At 40.5% G+C, this 22,346-nt stretch overlaps 1 protein-coding gene and 1 non-coding gene across 2 annotated transcripts in view; both read right to left on the reverse strand.

Moving 5' to 3' along the window:
- ITCH (itchy E3 ubiquitin protein ligase) overlaps positions 1-22,346 on the reverse strand; it is a 114,196-nt gene that overhangs the window by 59,739 nt on the left and 32,111 nt on the right. The window contains 2 exon segments of the mRNA XM_026656790.1: positions 1,928-2,069; positions 12,957-13,047. Coding sequence (XP_026512575.1) covers positions 1,928-2,069; positions 12,957-13,026 — 212 coding nt within the window. The 5' untranslated portion in view covers positions 13,027-13,047.
- TRNAI-GAU lies at positions 19,399-19,472 on the reverse strand. The gene has a single exon. It is a non-coding gene; the product is annotated as a tRNA-Ile (tRNA).

The following is a 22,346-nucleotide window of genomic DNA, read 5'->3' on the forward strand; positions in this document are numbered from 1 at the left end:
TCCTTATACTTCCTGCAGTCTAACATCGTTTTTCGTCGTCCTTTCTGCCCACTATTGCCTGATGTCATTTTTGCTGTGTTATTGGTCTGATGTAGACTAATTTCTTAGAGGAAGGGACATGCTCTTTTTATAGGTCTTTATAACACTATGAACACCTCAATATAAATTCCAGCTCATGTGGTCATGCCTTAACTTTTTACTGATTCCAATCACATTCTATTGACATGACAGCAGCACAGAAGATCTTTAGAGGAAGGGTTAAGTGACATTAAAATACTATCAGCTTATTTTGGGCTCTTTTCTCCCCTAAGGTATCATGGAAGAAAACAATAGGAACAATTAAACTGCATACATTTCTATTAGTTTTAGAACGTCAAAGGAGAAAAAAAGTCATTTGTGGCTACCACAGCAAACTGGTAGCTAGAGCTGACCAGAAAAAAATTGTCAATTCATTGTAATCTAAATGTTTCACAAAGACTGTTCGATTTTGACAAAATTCTGACAGGATCCAGCAGAATTATGGAAAGAAAACTGTCTGGTTTCCTGCAAAGTTGCTTGCCTGGTTCCTTGGCAGCCTGCCTTGTGGGGGCCCAACATCCTGGAAGCACCAACACCCAGGTCCTCAGCAGCCCAGGCTCCCAGAGACCACAGCTTTGGGGCAGCCCACCAGGTGGACTACCAGAGAATTGGGAACCCCAGGGTTTCCAGGGTCCACAGCTCTGGGACAGCCCACCAAGCAGACTGCTCAGGGCTCCATTTCCTTTCACAGATAATTTAGAGATTTTTGGTTTTCATTCCAAATTGGAACTAAACCAAACTTCCACAAAACAGATTATTTATTCTCTTCCCAGCTCTACCAGTAGTCTTAGTTTACAACTCAAGTACAGTGGATCTGCATACAATGTAGACTGAACAGGGCCAATGTGCAGAAAATGCTCATGTATTGATGTGTGTTGGGTGGCAGACCTGGAAAGTGAAAATACTTTGTATCTTGTATTTTAAAAAGCGGGTTGTCAAGATTAAAAAACAAAAAACAGATTCTACTATACAACTGGCTCCTGCAATCTTAGTGTTTTAATGTATATAAAACATACAGGTCTTGTTCTTTTAAGAATGGCTCTTCAGTGCTGGGGTACAAACCAAATAAAGAGAAGAAATTAACTTTGCATCCTGAGTCAGGCATAGGTATGGAATATTCTCCCACTAACCAGGGTGTTCCCAGGTTCTCTAAAGGGGTCTTATAATGCAATATTTCTGGAACATAAGTGCTACCAGAAATACTAACAGCTGCATACAATTTCTGTTGATTCCAATGTTCCATATGATGCATTCTGGAGCATTTCTAGAGAACTGGATTTCATGAAAGATAAAGAAGTTCTCTTTTGCGGGTACACAAGGAATTTCACACTTGCATTGGAGGTTGGATCTGTGCAAGTAGGAGTTAACAAAAAGCATGCTCTAAAATATAACCTGCTATAACACTAATATGACACAATGAATAGCTGTGTCTTGAAACCAGAGTCCAGAATTTTGAGATGACAACCCCCACACGCCCGGTAAATATGTACTGAACAAGTGAGCATGGGATAGTGTCCGCTCTATCACAGATTTTCCTTACTTTTCATGTCAAAAAGCAGCTTTATTTGCATATCATGTGTGCTAATATGGAATATATTTCTGTGTTAACACTGCATCCCTTGCATGCCACATAAGTTAACACACAGCATTTACATAAATGCTCCATACTATAGCAGCCGTATTACAGTACCACCTTTTTCTTTAATATGAAAAACACTGGTTTTGTCATATTGTGTTGTTACAACACAGAGCGCAGTTTAGAAATGATTCTTGACATTAATTGCCTATAACGTAATAATTATAGATCAATATATGAAATTTAGTAAAGCAAAAACAGCTCCAAACCTACACTGTAAGATATTGCTTCCACTTCGGACTATTTGTATTGTTGCATTTTTCTGTCTTCTTTGACTGTCCATCTACTGAGACTTCCACATAAGGGCTAGGTCCAAACCATTTATTTTTATTTTCTTTTAATTTTGCAGAGATAACTGTTAAAAAAGGGGAAAACAATTAATATTTTATTCTATTCAATAAGCTATCAGTTAAAAATGCACTTTGAAAACTAGCTGCATTCCTGTAACAAACTAATTTGTTAAAAATGCATACAACATTGTTCTCCTTAGTATAGAAAGTAGCTATGGCTGTAATAACCTAAAATACACTGACATGTAATACAGCTCAAATAAAATAAACCCCACAAGACTACTGCACAAGAATGATCTTTACCTTGAACTAGATTCACTATTATGACATATCACACTTTTGTGCACTGTGATTTCAAATCAAAGAAGAATTTGATGCAGACACTGGATTTGAAGAATTCAGCTGGTCTGAGAGCAGAAAGTTCAGTGCTCCAACACTAGCTGAGTAGATGAAAGTCTTCTCACACTAACACCGCTAGAAGGTTACAGCTGACCTCCAGGAAGCCAACGTGTTTGGTGTCTCCAGCACATACTAGTTATGGAGGTGCATGTTGCCCTCTTCAAAGAGGCTGCAATGTTGAGACCCTGCCTCATACTGCCGCTGCCTGCCTTGATTCAGCCTACACTTTCTGGATAAGATGGCACATGTAATTGCTTAGGAGGACTACAGTAAAGATTTCACCAGTGCATTTAAAATGCACATCCAAAAAGAGTTAGTTTTTTTTGTGATTTGAACAAACAACAAGATTTGCACTAACTTTTACCAGTCTGTTTACACATTATTAAACACTTTTTTTGCTTGTCAGTTTCCTTATAACATTATTAGATATGCATATGAGTACAATGCCAATCTCTTTAGAGGCAATTTGACTTGAAGACCTGTATGCGCTCAGGAACAGATGAATTCATGTTATCTGCAAGTTCATTACCTGAACACCTAAATTTCCTCTAGTCTATTACTAGGACAATGGGACCTCCATTATTTGAATGTGAAGCTCACTGACTGAAGCTCTTGGTTAGCCAAAGGTCAGAGGGGTCCCTTAAAGTTTGAAATAAGGCATGTGAAATCTTCTATATAGGAAACTTTATAATCAGAATCCTTAAGTGTTTAAACTCTGCGACATTTAGTAGCTGTACAGCATCCTGGCAGCAGCAACCCATATTTATCCTTGATTATTCAAAGGAAATTAATGTCACCCCATGGCATTCAGATAAAAAATGGTTACTTACCTGTACTGTATCTGTTGTTCTGCAATATGTGATGCTATCAGGGACCGTGATTCTTGAACCCTGGTCCACTGGGCTCTTTGGAGCCAGCAGGTTCCAACCTGCTACCAAAATGTGCTAACTTTTGGCAAAACAGGAGCTGAACTCAGACCGAGGACCTCAATCCTGGAAGCTGATTGGCAGAATGTTGGGAGTCCCTGTTTAAACTCGGAACAGGAAGTTGTCCATGCAACTGGAATCCACCTTGCTCTGGACTATGTGCCTTGTACTTCCTGCTCCTGCTCCCCTGGCTTGACTTCCTGGTATCCTGACTTGGCCTGACTCTGGTTATCAATCCATGTTTCTGCTCTCAAGTTTGTCTCCTGCTTCTGATCTCCTGGTATCTGACCCGGCCAGACTCCTGCTCTGACCACTAAGTCAGACTGTCCATGTTCCGGTTGTGACAAATGCAGATGTGTATTCCATGTAGGAGTGAGCGCACTCAGCACACCAAAGCTGGAGAACTTTGCCTGGCAGTACCAGTAAGGGTGTGGCTTACACCCTGTGGCCCTAGCCCCTACCCTGGCTTTGTAAGGACCACGCCACCCCAACCCTGTGTAGTCAAGATGTCTGTTCCCTCTGTGTGCCGCCCCAGGCCCTGTGTTCCCTCTGCGTGCCGCCCCAGGCCCTCTTCCTACTACACCCCCGTCAGTTCCTTCACACTGAATTTCAAGAGTGCAGACAGGATGGAGGATGGGTTGTGAAATAACATGTCTAGGTCACATCTTGAAGAATAACCATTACAGGCAGATATCTAACTTTTTTTTTTTTTTTTTTACCTCTGAGTAGATGCAGCCATGTATTCCATGTAGGTGACTCACAATCAGTACTCTCAGGAAGTGGGGCTTGGAATCTATTTTAAAAAGAGGACTACAGGATTGCCTTCCCAAAGTTTGCATCTGATTTGGATGCAGTAGTAACGGCATAATGGTTTGTAAACCTAGGTGCGGAGGACCAAGTGGCAGCCCGGCAAATGTCCAGCATAGGAACATCACTAAGGCTTGGTATGCACTAGCTCTTACTTTGTTATAACTTACTTTGCTCAGGGGTGTGAATAATCTATGCACCTGAATGACATAAGTTACACTGACCTAAGCGCTGGCATGGACAGCGCTATGTCAGCAGGAGAGCTTTTCTCGCCGATATAGCTACCACCTCTCTCAGAGGTGGAGTTACTATGCCAATGGGAGAGCTCTCTCCCATCAGCCTCACCAGACACGCTTCAGCAGCACAGCTCTAGCGCTTCCAGTGTAGACTAGCCCTTAGAAATGGCATTGACGTTGCCTTGGCCTCTGTGGAATGAGCTCACACCCTTGAGGAGACAGTCTGAGCTACTTCATATGCTGTCATGATATAGGAAGTTATCCACCTGGAGGTTGTCTGTGAAAAAGCTACTTGCCCCTTCATTCGGTCCACATATGAAACAAATAGACGAGATGAAGAACAGAAAGATTATATTCAGGTAAAAAGCTAAACATCGCCTGACAGCCAATGTGTGAAGATGCTGCTCATCTGGGGTGGAATGCGTTTTAGGAAAGAACACTGGTAGATAAATAACTCGATTCAAGTGAAACTGAGACGCCACTTTAGATAAAAACTTAGGGTGTGGCTGCAGGGTTACTTTGTCTCTGGAAAACTGCATGTAAAAGAGGCTCTGCCATCAAAGCCAGCAACTCTCTCACTCTCCTTGCACATGTTATCACTACAAGGAAAACAGTTTTCTGACACAGAAGGGAGAAAGAAGAAGTAGTCAGAGGCTCGTACACAGGTCCCATAAAAGCTGCTAAGGCAGTATTAAGGTCCCACAAAGGAACCAGTTCCTTAATCAACAGGTGGAGACAAGCATTTCCCTTTCAAGACCCTCACCACCCTGCAGTTCGAACACACTGACTTCCCATGGACGGGTGGATCAAATGCCAAAAAATCACTTCCAGGTGCACTGTCGATGAACTAAGTGCAAGACCAGCAGACTGAAGGCGTCACAGGTAGTCCAAGATGTCCTGGATAGAAGCCATCTTTGTTTGAACTCACCGAGCTAACAATCACATTGACAACCACTTCTACTTGGCCAAATAGACCATTCTAGTGCAGGGCTTCCTACTACTAAGCAAGATTTGCTGGACCACCTCCAAACATCGTTCCTCCATCCCATCTAATCATGCAGCATCCATACTGTGAGATGCAGGGAGCTGAGCGCTGGATGCAAAATCTGACTGATGCTGAGTCAGGAGGTTGGGGTGAAAAGGAAGAGATATGGGAGGCTGAACTGATAATGTGAAGAGGTCAAAGAAGCAATATTGTCTCAAGTATCAGAGGGGTAGCTGTGTTAGTCTGTATCCACAAAAACAACGAGGAGTCTGGTGGCACCTTAAAGACTAACAGATTTATTTGGGCATAAGCTTTCGTGGGTAAAAAAACACTTCTTCAAATGCAAGTGGTTTTTTACCCACGAAAGCTTATGCCCAAATAAATCTGTTAGTCTTTAAGGTGCCACCGGATTCCTCGTTAACATTGTCTCAGCCACACTGGAGCATGAGAATCAACTTGACACAATCCAATTTCATCTTGAGAAGGACTGCAGGATGACTGGAACTGGAGGAAGAGCATATGGAGTGCCGTTTCCCAGCTCCAGTGAAAAGCATCCATCAGGGAGCCCAGACTGAGATTCCCTCAAGAGCAAAACAGATGGTATTTATTGATGTCTCTTGTGGTGAAGAGGTCAATCTTCAGGATGCTCCAAACCGTAAAGATGGACTGCAGGACGTTGGACTTCAGAGACCACTTGTGATTCAGGGACAAGTTTTTACTGAGGTGACATATCAGGTGATTCTGGAACCCTGGTAAATAATCCGCCACAGGGGTAATGTTTTCCCCGATGCAAAGTGTACATTTCATCCTCCTCTCGTAACTAATCCACCTAAAAGATAACAGCTTTCTGTAATAGCTACAAGATAGTTAGCTCAAATGACAGAGGTCTATTCTGTTGCTCTAAAAGATTCCAGTCCCTGAATCTGATGCATGCTCTTTATGGCTTGTGAAAGAGTCATGAGCAACTGGTGTCACTCATGAGCAAAATAGCCAATACCTCATTCAGGACAGCGCTGGCGTCCTACAAAAAGAAGTGCTGGAACACAGGGCAGTGGGAGGACCCGGGAAGGAGCACAGGGAAGCTTGGAGAAAGGCAGGGGCAGCAGATGAGCTGGGAGAGGCCAGGGGAAAAGGAGGTGACTCCACACAGAACCCATCCTGTCCCTGGCTCCTGCTCCCCCATGGGAGGCTCCACTGTCCAGGAAACCCCACTACCCTGCTCCTGACATAGCCTGGCTCCAGTTCTGCCCTGGGCTTCCAGCCCCCATGTTCTTGGTTACAGCTGTAGCATTCCTGGCTCCCTCCATGCTGACCCACTGCCACCTAAGCCTGGCACAGACACCTGCCGGCTCTGATGATGCTCTGCAGCTGGGGAGAGAAAGGAAACACGTGGCCTAGGATCAGCAGAAATATTGGAACTAGGGCTGTCAAGTGATTAAAAAAATTAATTGCACTGTTAATAATAGGATACCATTTATTTAAATAGTTTTTGATGTTTTCTACATTTTCAAATATACTGATTTGAATTACAACACAGAATACAAAGTGTGCAGTGATCACTTATTTATTTTTGATTACAAATGTTTGCAGTGTAAAAAACAAAACAAAAACAAAAGAAATAGTATTTTTCAATTCACCTAATACAAGTACAGTAGTGCAATCTTTATCATTAAAGCTGAACTTACAAATGTAGAATTATGTACAAAAACTAACTGCATTCAAAAATAAAACACTAGAGCCTACAAGTCCACTCAATTCTACTTTTTGTTCAGCCAATTGCTCAAACAAATTTGTTTACATTTGCAGGACATAATGCTGCCCGCTTCTTGTTTACAATATCACCTGAAAATGAGAACAGGCATTTGCATGGCACTGCTGTAGCAGGTGTCGCAAGACCTTTATGTCCCTTCATGCTTCAACCACCATGCCAGAGGACATGCGTCCATGCTGATAACTGGTTCTGCTCAATAACCATCCAAAGCATTGCGGACCGACGCATGTTCATTTTCATCATCTGAGGCAATCAGATGCCACCAGCAGATTTTCTTTTTTTGGTGGTTTGGGTTCTATAGTTTCTGCATCGGAGTGTTGCTCTTTTAAGACTTGTGAAAGAATGCTCTACACCTCGTCCCTCTCAGATTTTGGAAGGCACTTCAGATTCTTAAGCCTTGTGTCAAGTGCTGTAGCTATCTTTAGAAATCTCACATTGGTACCTTCTTTGCGTTTTGTCAAATCTGCTGTGAAAGTGTTCTTAAAACGAACAATATGTGCTGGGTCATCATCCGAGACTGCTGTAACATTAAATATATGGCAGAATGCGGGTAAAACAGAGCAGGAGACGTACAACTCTCCCCCAAGGAGTTTAGTCGCAAATTTAATTAACACATTTTTTTAATGAGAATCATCAGCATGGAAGCATGTCCTCTGGAATGGTGGCCGAAGCATGAAGGGGCATATGAATGTTTAGCATATCTGGCACGTAAAGACCTTGCAATGCTGGCTACAAAAGTGCCATGCGCACGCCTGTTCTCACTGTCAGGTGACATTGTAAACAAGAAGCGGGCAGCTTTATCTCCCGTAAATGTAAAAAAACTTGCTTGTCTTAGCGATTGGCTGAACAAGTAGGAGGTCTGAGTGGACCTGTAGGTGCTAAAGTTTTACATTGTTTTGTTTTTGAGTGCAGTTATGTAACAAAAAAAAAATAAATCTACATTTGTAAATTGCACTTTCACGATAAAGAGATTACACTACAGTACTTGTATGAGGTGAATTGAAACATACTATTTCTTTTGTCTATCATTTTTACAGTGCAAATATTTGTAATAAAAAATAAAGTGAGCATTGTCTACTTTGTATATTGGGTTGTAATTGAAATCAATATATTTGAAAATGTAGAAAAACATCCAACAATATTTTATAAATTTTAATTGGTATTCTATTGTTTAACCGTACAATTAAAACTGATTAATCACAATTAATTTTTTTTAATCACGATTAATTTTGAGTTATCGCGTGAGTTAACTGCAATTAAATCGACAGCCTTAATTGAAACACAATTCTAGCTCCTAAAAAGGTGCTGGAATGGTGTTCTGAGGCATTCTGGCACAACTAGAGCACTGATTCAGGGAAGAAATCTTTCCTTCCTCCTTGAGGCATGGAGGAACAATGAAGAAACCTACCTGGATACATAAGTTATAGCCAACTATTGCCCAGTGTCAAACATTCCATTCCCGAGCAAGCTCATTGAGAAGCTAATCAAAAGCCAACTTCAAGATCATCTAACTGAAGCCAATATCCTAGACCTAACAATCTGGATTCAGGTCTGGACAAGGAACTGAAACTGCTTTAGTGGTGCTGATGGATGATCTCCTGATGTCAATGACTAGAGGGCAGATATTCATTCTCATTCTCCTGAACCTCTCAGCAGCATTTGACACTCTCAACCATACAATACGGGTTAAATATGCTAAAATGGGTCAAATCCTTCACGGAGGGAAACACTCAATGATTAATAATGGGAAACCGCCTCTTCACTAGCAAACCCCTCTACTATGGAGTCCTACACAAGGATCAAATCTCTCTCTGGTTCTATTCAACAGCTACAGGCAGCCAGCAATATGCAACGACACACAGCTCTACCTATCCGGAACCACATATGACCATACTATTGTCACCAAGATGGCCCAATTCTTGGACAAGATCAGCTTGTTGATGAAGAACAGCTGATTAACGCTGAACCCAGCAATTGGAGAAGTGGTACTGGGAGGCAGAGGAAAGCATTTTGAAGAGTTTGCAGCTACAGTGCAGTCTCCTTTGGTTGAAAGTACATGCCCACAATTGGTCAATTCAATCCACCGTTAGGAATACTCTTGGATTCCTCCCGGATGCAAAGCTTTCACATAGCAGCATTCACGAGTAATGCTTTCTATCATATTTGGTTGGCATGGAGCATCCCATCCTGGCAAATTATGATTTGACCTCAGCCTGATCTCAGACCATTGTCACTTCTTAGTTGGACTACAGCAATACAGTAAGGCTGAGCCTGATCTTCAGCACTTAGGAAACTCCTAATACAGAACACTGCAACACATCTCAGCAACACAAGCTACCATAATCCTAGCAAACCTGTCCTCTGCTCTCTACACTAGTTTCTCTCAGGATATCAAATCAAGTTCAAGGTCTCAGTCCTTATCCTCTCTCAATGGCCCAAGGTATCTAAAAGATCACAGAAGTCCCCTGGCTGAAGACAGCTGTCAACAATTTCACTCCTCCAGCACAAGACGACATTCTACAATAAGGGTAAGGCTTGCCTGTTCAGAAGACAGAGGTTTCTGGGGCTGGTCCAAGAATGTGGAGTGAACTCCCCCACAGGAACTAAGGGCCATAACAAACCTCACCACATTCTGCTCTAAGAGCCAGGTGCATTTCTTTGACCTTGCCTTCTCTAACAGATATCTAGTTACACATTGCTATATGTTTACTATAAAAAAAATCCATAAGAAAGCACTCCACTGCACACACTTCTCCCTCCCACTTAATTCAGCTCTTAATTGGATTGTATGCATACAGTCTTTAATGACATGATCACATTTTTTCCACAGCCTTATTTACCACATACCATTCAAACATTGCACTAAATACAGAATTATGGATTTCATCGTGGGTTTTTTTGGCACTCACCACAGTAACATCTTAGTATTTCACAAGAATTAATAAACTTATCTTTACAACACTCCCATGTGGTAGAGGATGATGGTATTATCCTCAACTGACAGATAATAGCTGTAGCTCAGTTCCTTAAAGCTAAAATTGTCAAATGGGTCCATGAATTTTGTGTGCCCAATTGTAGATGCCTGGCGTCTGATTTTTCAGAGTAATTAGCATATTATAGCACTTTAAGTTCAGAGCACAGTGACCACTGACCTCAGCCACTTTTGTGAGTGCTGAATACGTAAGAACGGCCCTAGTGGGTCAGACCAAATGTCCATCTAGCCCAGTATCCTGTCTTCCAACAGTGGCCAATGCCAGGTGTCCCAGAGGGAATGAACAGAACAGGTAATCATCAAGTGATCCATTCCGTCGCTCATTCCCAGCTTCTGGCAAACAGAGGCTAGGGACACCATTCCTACCCACCTTGGCTAATAGCCACTGACGGACCTATCCTCCATGAATTTATCTAGTTATTTTTTGAACCTTTTTATGGTCTTGGCCTTCACAACATCTTCTGGCAAGGAGTTCCACAGATTGACTGTGCATTGTGTGAAGAAATACTTCCTTTTATTTGTTTTAAACCTGCTGCCTATTCGTTTCATTTGGTGACCCCTAGTTCTTGTGTTATGAGAAGTAGTAAACACTTCCTTATCTACTTTCTCTACACCAGTCATGATTTCATAGACCTCAATCGTATCTCCCCTTAGCTGTCTCTTTTCCAAGCTGAAAAGTCCCAGTCTTATTAATCTCTCCTCATACGGAAGCCATTCCATACCCCTAATCATTTTTGTTGCCTTTTCTGAACCTTTTCCAATTCCAATATATCTTTTTTGAGATGGGGCGTCCACATCTGGTAAACCAAATACTTTTGTAAACCAAGTTGGGTATCCAGACAATGAGGAACACACTGGCCACCTACAAAAAAAATTGGTTTACATGACTTGCCAGTACCAAATAGGGGCTTTGCAGAAGAGGAAAGGATAAATTACAGTTCTTCTGGTTGGCGTTCAACTGCCTTAACCATGAGACCATCCTTTCCTCTTCCTGCAGTCCCCTGCCTCTTTCACAACACATCTTCCAACTTCTGCAACAAATGAAGCAGGGGTCTTACATACAACAGTCTCAGGAAGGAGTGTGATCTGAGAATGAGCAGGTGTCCTTGTGGAAAAAAAAAATAGCATGCAATTTAAGTCTATCATAATGCATATTTAGAAGGGGTCTGAATTAAGGTAATACTGGAAAAAACTTATTTCTGGCATTTCCTAACTTTTGGGTATTTGACTTCAAAACCTTAATATTCTGATAAACTAGGATATTTTACATACAAAAAAGTTGTCTCTCCCCTCACTACAGTCTTCATCCATTTATTTTTTTAATTAATCTGTCCCCCTTTCTGGTTGGTGAGTGGATGCTCAATTTTTTTTGCTGTAACACTTTACTCCCTTCCAAAAACCATATACCACGTTCTTACAGTGCTCTCCTTAGCCAGATGGAAGAGGGGATGCAGCGCTCTCTGAAGTTTGACATAATTGCTTTTTTTTTTTTTTTTTGCAGAGGCCAAGTACTCCTCCCAATTCCTGCTGGCCCACTCAGTAAGGGGCCAAAATTGGTCCCAATCTAACATGCATTGCCTCTAGCTGTCCCTTCTTTTGTCATTCTCCTTGCTATTTCTGTGTGCCGTTTTCACTTTTTTCAATCTATTCCTTCCATCCTCCCCAAACTCAAGTCTGTGTAGTTTCTGCACATAATCCCAGATCAAGCAGTTGGATTGTATCTCTCTGGGAAAAGGAGGGTGGTTGTGGAGAGGAATCCTCCTCCATAGGTTACATAGGTGCAGCTGCTGCTCCATGGATACTCCTCCAGTTTCATGGCTGGAGTAACCTCTGGGCCTGTAGCATCTCTATGGGAGGACTGCCAGTGAACGTGTGTAGTGGCAGATCCACGATCACAGTCTCTGTTCCAAATCCTCACTGAACATATTGTACAATGAGCCTTGCAGGTACACATGGTGGTGCACACCCAAAGAAAAGGCTCTATATATCACTCTACTCTGCAGAGAATCCACACCAATTCCACCAGCAAGGTCTTCTGCATCCATGAGTATGGTGCAGAATTTGCCTTATGGCATTTCAGTAATATTGGCAGACGCACTAGAGCAATGAAGCTGAATTGGCAAGTTATCAATTGCAGCACTGTGGGGGAGGCATTGTGTATGAGACAATGCCACATACAAATCCACTGCTGTGTGCTCTCTTTAACCAGCCTGCCTCACGACTACTTAAACAGAGTATTATTCCCAAATTTAAATGTGAAACTTTGTATTTAAATATTCCCCTACAGTACTTGCAGCCCAACAGCTATAACATATTACTGCATGAGAACCAACAAGAGAACATGACTAGAAGAGAGCAGTATAAATTTACCTAACTTGAAATGTACAGAGTATATTATAAAAGGCAATAAAGATATTAAGATTTAATCATTTTTCAATTTTTAAAGTGTTATCAGTAAGGAAAATATTTTATGCGTACAATTCTTAATCTGACAATTTCCCTTTAAATATAAGTGTATGGAGGAATATGAGAAAAATAAAGAAATTTCTCCCATCTGGTTTTTACCATGTTATAAACTAGATTTTAGGAAGTAAAAGATACATGTAACAAAAGATGTAATTAATAAAATAGCATTTCTGTGAGGGAATTACAGCAATACTATTGGTTTCATTGCAGAACAAAGTTGAACGTCTTATCCTCTTCATATCCAAAACATCCTGAAACACAACATACTGCCAGTAGCATCTTATTACTTAACTACGTACATAATGTTTTTGTTTGTTACTTTTCCCCTCCAGGAATCGGGAGAAAACATTTAGTCTTTTAAAAATCTTACCAGTAATCTGAAGCTGTGATTTCATGGCAAATCCACTGACAGTTCCTGATCTTGGCCCACTGCCAGCCATAATATGGGCTGGGCCTTGAATCTGAATGAGGAAGCAAAGCAGACATTTAAAACTCAATAGTAAAGTCTAAAATCAAATTCTCTATTTTTTGGCATGCATATACAGTATACTGAGGATAAACACAATACACTTGTTTTCCTTGTAACTATGTTTCCATTTTGCCTGGGTATAAGATTAATTCTATTTATTAGCTAGTCACATAGTACCCAGGGCTACACCATCACACCTGGCTGTCATTCCTGTTTCGTGTGGTCATCCCTCTCTACTTCCCCATTCCCAAAGAGAAGGTTCTCCTAATCCTCAGAAGGGTTGCCACCCATCTAATGTATGGAAATCTTCACCCTCTTGATGCCAGAAATCCTGAACAGTCAAGTTCAGTGGCAAACACTTTAAGAGCATTAAGAGGCAGAGCAAGTAGAGTGGCTGTTCCTCCCCTTCCACTGCACTCCCCAAATAAGATTATTCTTGCTATTTATCTTGTCAATTTAATGCAACTTACAAATACAAATTCAGTGCAAGACAAATATTTTGATTTGTTTGTACTAAATCGGGTCCAGTCTACAGCTGTGGCTCCTGGCTCTACAAAGCACTATTCAAAGAGCAAACAAAGCAGTCTCCTCTCATGCTGTGGAGATGCCCTCCATTTAGATCACAACTCCAGCACAGTTTTCCCTTGCTCTTTCAACCTTTGGGCTCTCCTCTGTCTACTCCCAGTGCACACTGGAGTTGAGAGAGATTCTCCTTACACCACTGATTTAAAGACAAAGTACCTATCCTGAAAAACACAATGCATCAGATCAGTGGCTCTGATATGCCAACAGATCTAAGTGATAAATGTGTGGTGCTTATTTAATAAAAAGTGGAAGATGTGACGGAAATGTCCGGTTATGCTAGTCTCCCATAGATTTTAAAGCGCACTGTTCAATCTGAAGGGATAAGGAGGTAAGTAGGTGACTATGCCATACACATAATGTTAATGAGTCTACCACAGCTTCCAGCGAAGGGATGTAAACCTTTAGCAGTGGATGCTTATGCACTTAGTGCAAAAGGTTCCAGGTTTGTTCATTTTCAGTGGACAGTCCAAGCAGGGTCAACTACACATGAACATGTCTATTCAATAAAAATTTCAGATTATGCATTGTGCAGTGTAGAATATGAATAAGGAGACTAAATATATAAAAACGATATGAACACCCTTGCTTGAAAGTTACAGTTTGAAGTGAAATTTCAAATACTTTGTCAATTAACGTGAAATTGATGTTGCCCATTTTTCCTTTTTTACAAACAAATGTGGAAACTCGCATTATAAATTTAACAGTTAGATGGTGTTCACTATTGGAAAGTATGGCAAAGCAGAAATATTAATGTACCATTGACTGTTACAATATCAGAGAGCCAAGGTGCATGAGGTAATATCTTTTACTGGACCAACTTCTGTTGGTCCACATTTTCTCTCTAATATCCTGGCACCAACAGGGCTACAACAACACTGTATGTCACAGTACTATATGCTGCTATTAATGCAATTAATTTTTTGTACTAGTTATGAATCAAACCTTTCTAATAATCTTGTACAGTGTGAGAGTTCTTTTAATGTAAATATTTAAAAAGAAGTCTGATTAAAATGGATAAGACATTTAATAGACATTTATAGAGCAGCTCCATTCATATCTGAACAACGATTAAGTCTAGCAAAATTAAAAACCTAGGTATCTTTTATACTTTAAGCAAGCAGCAGACCAAAATGTCTAGACCAAAGCAGACATACCAGACAGCTTGGAGGTGTTTGCACTTAGAGTGAAGCTGCTATTTTCCATGCACATAATGCATCTCTACTAAATGTGATAATTACCTGATGTTTGAATTCACAGACAGTAAGTGCATAAAGCATAAAAATGTAATCCTAAAATCTCTCTCATGGCAATTTTTAATTTAGAGGCTTGGAAAATACTCAGTATTAAAAGGCCTCAAAATATGTGACCTCATTTTCACTGACAATATGGTACATGGTAGAAAGAAATCGTGAGTAGTCCTATTTAATTAAATGGGATTATTCAAATGTATAAGTATTTTCAGGAGCAAGACCTAAAACTTTTACAAGCAACTTGCTTACTGATGAGTTTCAGGTGGCTATAATTCCATTAATCATTATTATTAAAAATGACAGACCAGAGTCTGTTGTATATTGGGTAGTTCTTCAAACTTCAGTGAAATTTCAGTTTTCGGTGGCTCTGTCAATCAAATATGAAACCTGGGATACTTTTGTTGGATGTTTTCTAAATTTCATAAAATCCATTGGTCTGTCGTTGCATGTGGGTAACACACCACAAATCAAGTATCATTACTCAATTAGAAAACAAATTATAATAATCAACCTAATGAAATGATCAAATAAAAATCCAAAATTGTTAATGAACAGCCTTTGAAGAAAGAAGAAAAAAAAAAAAAGCCCAAAACTCACCAAGTCATACACATCCCAGCGGGCTGCAATAGTTAGACTTATTTTTAAGCACATAACACCTCTGGTACAAATTAAATATATTCATTAAAAATAAAAATTCCCACCCATTTTGTTCTAAACAAGTTAGCTGTATAATTTAAGTCTTTGGATCACTTCCCTGGCCTAAAGGGAAAAAATCCAACATAGTAACATTTAAAAAAATAGATTTGAGAGAGGTAGGTTAATTATGCCTTGTAATATTTTCATTTCTACTGTAACCGTGTTTTCAGTGATTAACAGGTAACAGCAACTTTTGCAAAAGCTTCAACTGCTTGCCAAAAATAGATAAAAAATGTCAGCACTGTTCCTACAAACAGGTGCACTATAGATCCTGACATCTGCGTAGAGATAAGGATCTGTACCTGCATCTGTTTGCAGGATTCTGCAAACCGTTCTGTTCTGGTAGACCCTTGAACCCATGAAAAATGTCCTTATTAACTTAATATACCAGTTGGATGGCCTCAATCAATGTGTGAAGCATCTATATTAAGAATTAATTAGTGATAGAGGGAAATATTTTAATTTTAACTAATATAAGAACACTTTCTTATTACCAATTAAAGCGTGAGCTGTTCTGAAAAATGACTAACAGCAGCATACGAAGGTTATATGTTTATTGTCTCAGTGATTACCATACCAAATACGTTGAAGAGTAATCAGATGACTTTCAGCCTTGCAAACTCAACTTCAGTTCTTTTCCATCTCACACGTCACTACCAGTAATAAAGACTCCACAAGCACACTGATAATCATGCAGCCCCACAGTCTGGGGGGGTATGCCCAAATGTAACTGACTAGAAATTAGGCCTAGTCTACACACAAGTTGCAATAGTTTAACTGAAATCTGTTTTTAAATCAAAGTATAGTTGAACAGGTACAAAAGGTTGCATGGCACTTTTTTGGAACAGCTTAACTCAGTTCTCAACTGACTTAAGCTAAATTGAAATAACTCTGGTCTCATCTGAAGTAAGAGTTTCCATACAAGCCTTTTGCACTGGTTTACCTATGGGCTTTAAAAATCACATCTTAAGTTAAAATCAGTACAATTTTCTCATGTAGACACGTCCTTACTAAACTATTTTATTGATGGATGCTAAAGGAATAAGAGAATGTAGTTCACATTCTTAGTTGACATCACAGAACTCTATGTTATTGTATCAATGTTTTCTGTATCAAACATTCTCAATTACAACCAAAAACATGCTTTCAAAATAAAAACAAAACACCCTGCGAGTCTTTCCATCGTTTCCAGACTTTTCCATCTTGGGCATCATCATCAATAGTGAAGGTTCTATAAGCCAACAAGTAGGCCCTCAGTAACACTCATGCAACAAGTAAGGTTGCACAGGTGTAACTGAGTTGAACTCCATAAACAATCCTGTTGATGCACAAGGAATAGAATCTAGATCACTCCTCCCTAGCTGTCATGCTACTTTTTACCCATAAAAGAGCCAAGAACTTCCTACCACTAAAGTCAGCAGATAATCAGAGAAATGGAAGGGACCTCGAGAGGTCATCTAGTCCAATCCACTGCACTCATGGCAGGGCTAATTATCTAGACTATTCCTGACAAGTGTTTGTCTAACCTGCTCTTAAAAATCTCCAATGATGGAGATTCTACCACCTCCCCAGGCAATTCATTCCAGTGCTTAACCACTCTGACAGTTAGGATGTTTTTCCTAATGTCCAACCTAAACCACCCTTGCTAGGGCCGGCTCCAGGCACCAGCGAAGGAAGCAGCTGCTTGGGGCGGCCAATGGAAAGGGGCGGCACGTCCGGGTCTTCGGTGGCGGGTCCCTCAGTCCCTCTCGGAGCGAAGGACCCGCTGCTGAATTGCCGCAGAAGAATGAAGCTGAGCTGCTGCCGAAGTGCCGCCGATCGGGGCTTTATCTTTTTTTTTTTCGCTTCGCCGCTTGGGGCGGCAAAAAAGCTGGAACCGCCCCTGGCCCTTGCTGCTATTTAAGCCCATTGCTTCTTGTCCTATCCTCAGAGGTTAAGAAAAACAATTTTTTTTCTTCCTCCTTGTAACAACCGTTTACATACTTGAAAACTGTTATCATGTCCCCTCTCAATCTTCTCTTTTCCAGACTAAACAAACCCAATATTTTCAAACTTCCCTCATAGGCATGTTTTCTAGACCTTTAATCATTTTTGTTGCTCTTCTCTGGACTCTCTCCAATTTGCCCACAACCTTCATGAAATGTGGTGCCCCGAACTGGACATAATACTCCAGCTGAGGCCTAATCAGAGTGGAGTAGAGCGGAAGAATTACTTCATGTGTCTTACTTACAAACACTCCTGCTAATACATCCCAGAATGATGTTTGCTTTTTTTTTGCAACAGTGTTACACTGTTGACTCATATTTAGCTTGTGGTCCACTATGACTCCCAGATCCCTTTCCGCAGTACTCCTTCCTAGGCAGTCATTTCCCATTTTGTATGTGTGCAACTGATTGTTCCTTCCTAAATGGAGTACTTTGCATCTGTCCTTATTGAATTTCATCCTATTCACTTCAGACTATTTCTCCAGTTTGTCCAGACTATTTTGACTTTTAATCCGATTCTGCAAAGCACTTGCAACCCCTCCCAGCTTGGTATCGTCCGCAAACTTTATAAGTGTACTCTGTATGCCATTATCTAAATCACTGATGAAGATATTGAACAGAACCGGACCCAGAACTGATTCCTGTGGGACCCCACTCATTATGCCCTTCCAGCATGACTGTGAACCACTAATGACTAAATATACACAAGGAAGAAGACTTAAGTAGGGAAGAATGATATTTAGATTAACTTTTTAAGAAAAACTGAATTTCCTTTAACTATTTTTTTTTAAATTAAAGATTGCATAGAGCTATTTTACTATAACAGTCAAGCATTCCAGGGTATCTGGTGTGTCTTCTTGCTGTCTCCAAAGCGTAATTACCAAAGCCTAGAATATTTAAAATATGCTAATTGTAACAAAACAGATACAAAAAATCTTAAATCAATAACTAACAATTCCCTGAGTAAACTGAACGTGACTAGGCCCTCATGTTTGCAATTACTAATAATGACTCAATTTATTTATTTATTTTTTATAAAAATATTAACATTTTCCAGGGTCTGTGACAGCTAAAAGCAGAAACAAACCTGTTTGCCTTGAAACACTGTTATATACTAGGACTCCATGATATAAAAGTTACTCATTTAGGAAACTTTTCATTGTAAATCAGCTGAGTATTGTGCCACAAATCAAATATATTTCTTAAAAACTGAAAATGAAGAATATTGCACTTAAGCCTTGTTTGGCATATAGAAGGATGTATTAGGACAATCAGGGAATCAGTGCTTTTAGACATCCAGCAGAATTAATAATTCAGTGCTTGACTGGGTAATATCAATGTTTGCTTTTGACTTCTCACAGTTAAGGATTTTCTCCAGGAAGTTCATTTTCATGACCCACGCCCCTTGTAGTATGTGGAATATTAGATAAACTATGCTGCACTGCTTCCTAATGTAGAGGCAGATAGGATGCACTGAATTCTGAAGGAATGCTAAATGATTTTAAACCATTTGACAACCTTCAATGTTATACAGCCTAACATTTTCTGGAACTTCCAGAGTTCACAGACAGCTTTCATTTTTTATCCTTCGTGTAAATTCACACACATAATGAATCAGGAATTCATAGAATCATAGAATATCAGGGTTGGAAGGGACCTCAGGAGGTCATCTAGTCCAAACCCCTGCTCAAAACAGGACCAATCCCCAGACAGATTTTTGTCCCAGATCCCTAAATGGCCCCCTCAAGGATTGAACTCACAACCCTGAGTTTAGCAGGTCAATGCTCAAACCACTGAGCTATCCCTCCCCCCCAAAATATTGTGTTGTGGCCAGTGCAGGGATCAAACCCACGACCTTGGTGTTATCAGCACCACACCCTAACCAACTGAGCTAACCGGCCACTTCATTCACAGGTAGTGACTCATAGGTGATATCAGCAACATAGATGCCAATAGGAATAAGTCTTTATCATCCCTGTTACTTTGAATTTCCCCTTCAAACTTTTTCCTGTGAAAGGTCAGCTATGATACTTCTTCACAGATGAGTGCACAAGCTGCAATGACCTTAAAGCCAATTGACAGTCTAAATAATATGAGCTGGATTGCTTACTTCTCCTTGAAAATACATTGCCTGAAGCTGCAGGTATCATTTATCTATTATAAAGGTCAATATAATGACCAGATTCACCACTGAAATTTTATATGGAAGTTTATTGGGAGGAAAGCCTAGGGAAGGCTATTTGACTTGACCACATTTTATGCATTTTGGAAGAAGGATGTTCCTGAAAATAAAAGAATTTAATGGCATGGTTCAATTTCCAGAGCTTGATAGGATACATGAGTAGGAAAATGACAATCAGGAATGTGTTCGATATGAGATTGAGCACTGTCCAAACCCAAAGAAGAGAGAGTGTGCAATCAATGTGAGAGACAGACAAGCACTTTCTATTGTACTACCTCCACAGACTATCATGAATCAGGACCAAAAAAAAAAAAAAAGGAAAAAAGAATTGTTAGACTCTAGGTAAGAGGGGTTTGTGAAAAGAAACGGCAGTAGATGCATTATTCAAGATTAACTTCAGAAGATAAAACTACATTAACTGAACCGTTCACCTTCAGAAGTTCACACTTATTCAAGTAAGTAGGGTGGGAGTTCACATTGGAGGTGGTTATTTGAAGACAGTGTTCTGTCATACAAGCCTTGGGAAGCAGCAGAACAAGAGGCTAGCAGATCCAGTGAGACTCAAAAGCTCTATATAACTCCTGTATGCCTGTCTTTGGCACAAGTATTGGAGCATCTTCTGCTGCTAGCTGGCCCTGCTGCTTCACTCCTTTAAACGGCCAGTCTCCCCTTCTGCAGAACTCCTTAGCCCCACTTGTGTGGAGCAGTGTAAAGTGGTACCTCATGCCTCCACTAAACCAAACCAGATGATAAAATGCAAGGAAGAATTCCCACTACAGAAATGTTAGGCAAGCGAGTGATTGCTTGATATTGCTACTCTCCTTTCCCTGCTGCTGTTCACAGTCTGAAAAGACTCCCCTCCTCTTATCAAATTGCTGCTTTTTGAGGGCAGAATGCTAGAGAAGATACAGGGAATTCATTAAACTCTCTAGCATTGGGAAAAGAACAAAACATAAGAAGGCAGGACAAGCAAAACGGTGGTCAATGAAACTCAGGGTATGTCTATACTGGCCACCAGATCAGCGGCCAGCGACTGATCCGGGGGGGAGGGGGAGGGAGTGTCGATTTATCGCATCTAGTCTAGACGCAATAAATCAACCCCCGAGCGCTCTCCTGTTGACTCCTGTACTCCACCGCCGCGAGAGGCGCAGGCAGAGTCGACAGGGGTGAAGACACCACAGTGAATAGATCTAAATACGTCGACTTCAGCTACATGGCGTAACTTAGATCCATCTTCCTGCCCCCCAGTATAGAACAGGCCTCAGGTGCACAAAGCAGCAGCTTTTTTATAGATGTATGCAATATCATCTGGACAAAAAGGCAAATTGTGGCTAATTATGCAGCTCCATAAATTCCATGTGATCCTCTGTATATCATATACAATCTATCATATCACCCCTCTTCAATCTGGTATGCAAAATGCCATAAATTCAAAGCGGAAAGGAACTTGGTACGTACGTATACACACGATCAAGAGTTGTTTTAATTCCAGCTCTAATCTTGGCTCCCTCTGTGGCCTTGGGCAAGTCATTTAATCTCATTGCTTAACTTTTCCCCATCTGTAAAATGGAGCTAATACTTACTTGAGCAATAGGAATTGAGAGGATTGAAGTCGGAAGTGCTTGAAGATGAAAAATCCATAACAGAAGTGCTATCGGGGCTTGAAAAACCAACTAAGGCAGGGGGAGTTGAACTTTTGGCCTTGAACCACGGCTCCTTCTCTGGAGAGTAGCAAGGAGGCAGGGACCAGATCACCTCAAGTACTGATTCTAATTTGACAGGAAGAGAGAGGGCTAAGAGGGAACACAGCAGAGCAGCCACCACTAGCTCTTTTCCAGGAGGGGAAGGAGGCAGGGAGAAGAGTGACTTCTTAGCTACTCCTCTTTTCACATAATGGGCAGGAAATAAATGAGAAATGGCTCAGAAGCTGCTCTTCTCAAGAGGAAAAAGGGGGAAGTGAGAAGCAGAGAGCCCAGGTAGAAAGGGGAGCTGGAAAGCTGAGGACCACTACCAGAATACTAAGAAAAACAAAAAACAGATTTGACATTATGTCTTCTACCTATCAATTCCCATAGTAGTTGAATGCCTTTTACAATCTTTTAATGTATTCATCCTCAACGCACACCCCACATTAGAATCCCAAATAGTTGCTTTTTCCTGGATTTAGTCAAATGGCACACAAAGGTTTTTTTAATCACATTTTAAAATGGGCTAGTCTCATATGCTAAAAATCAACTCTGAAATTAGTTACATGTGCTCTTAAATTTTTACTTATCAACAGTTTCTCTATTTTGGGGTGACCTAAAAACAGCAAGAGATGAAGCTGTATGCAGAGCATACAGTTCTAGGAAAGAGTGCCATATCCAGAACATTACTCCATATTATTAAGTGCTGACAGTGTGCTGCTTGAACTGTACAAAACCTAGGGAGACATGGTTCTTACCCCTTGGCGTTTACAGTCTAAATGGACAGAAAATAATAGACACAAAATGCTCTTGATGAAGAAATAATTCAGAGGAGAGAGCTAGACCAAAATGAGCATGATAAATATGCTTTAAAAAAAACCCTGTTGATGTGTAATGTGACATCAACT

The sequence above is a fragment of the Terrapene carolina genome, unplaced genomic scaffold (assembly GCF_002925995.2).
Source record: "Terrapene carolina triunguis isolate 2854851 unplaced genomic scaffold, T_m_triunguis-2.0 Scaffold233, whole genome shotgun sequence".
Taxonomy (NCBI): Eukaryota; Metazoa; Chordata; order Testudines; family Emydidae; genus Terrapene; species Terrapene triunguis.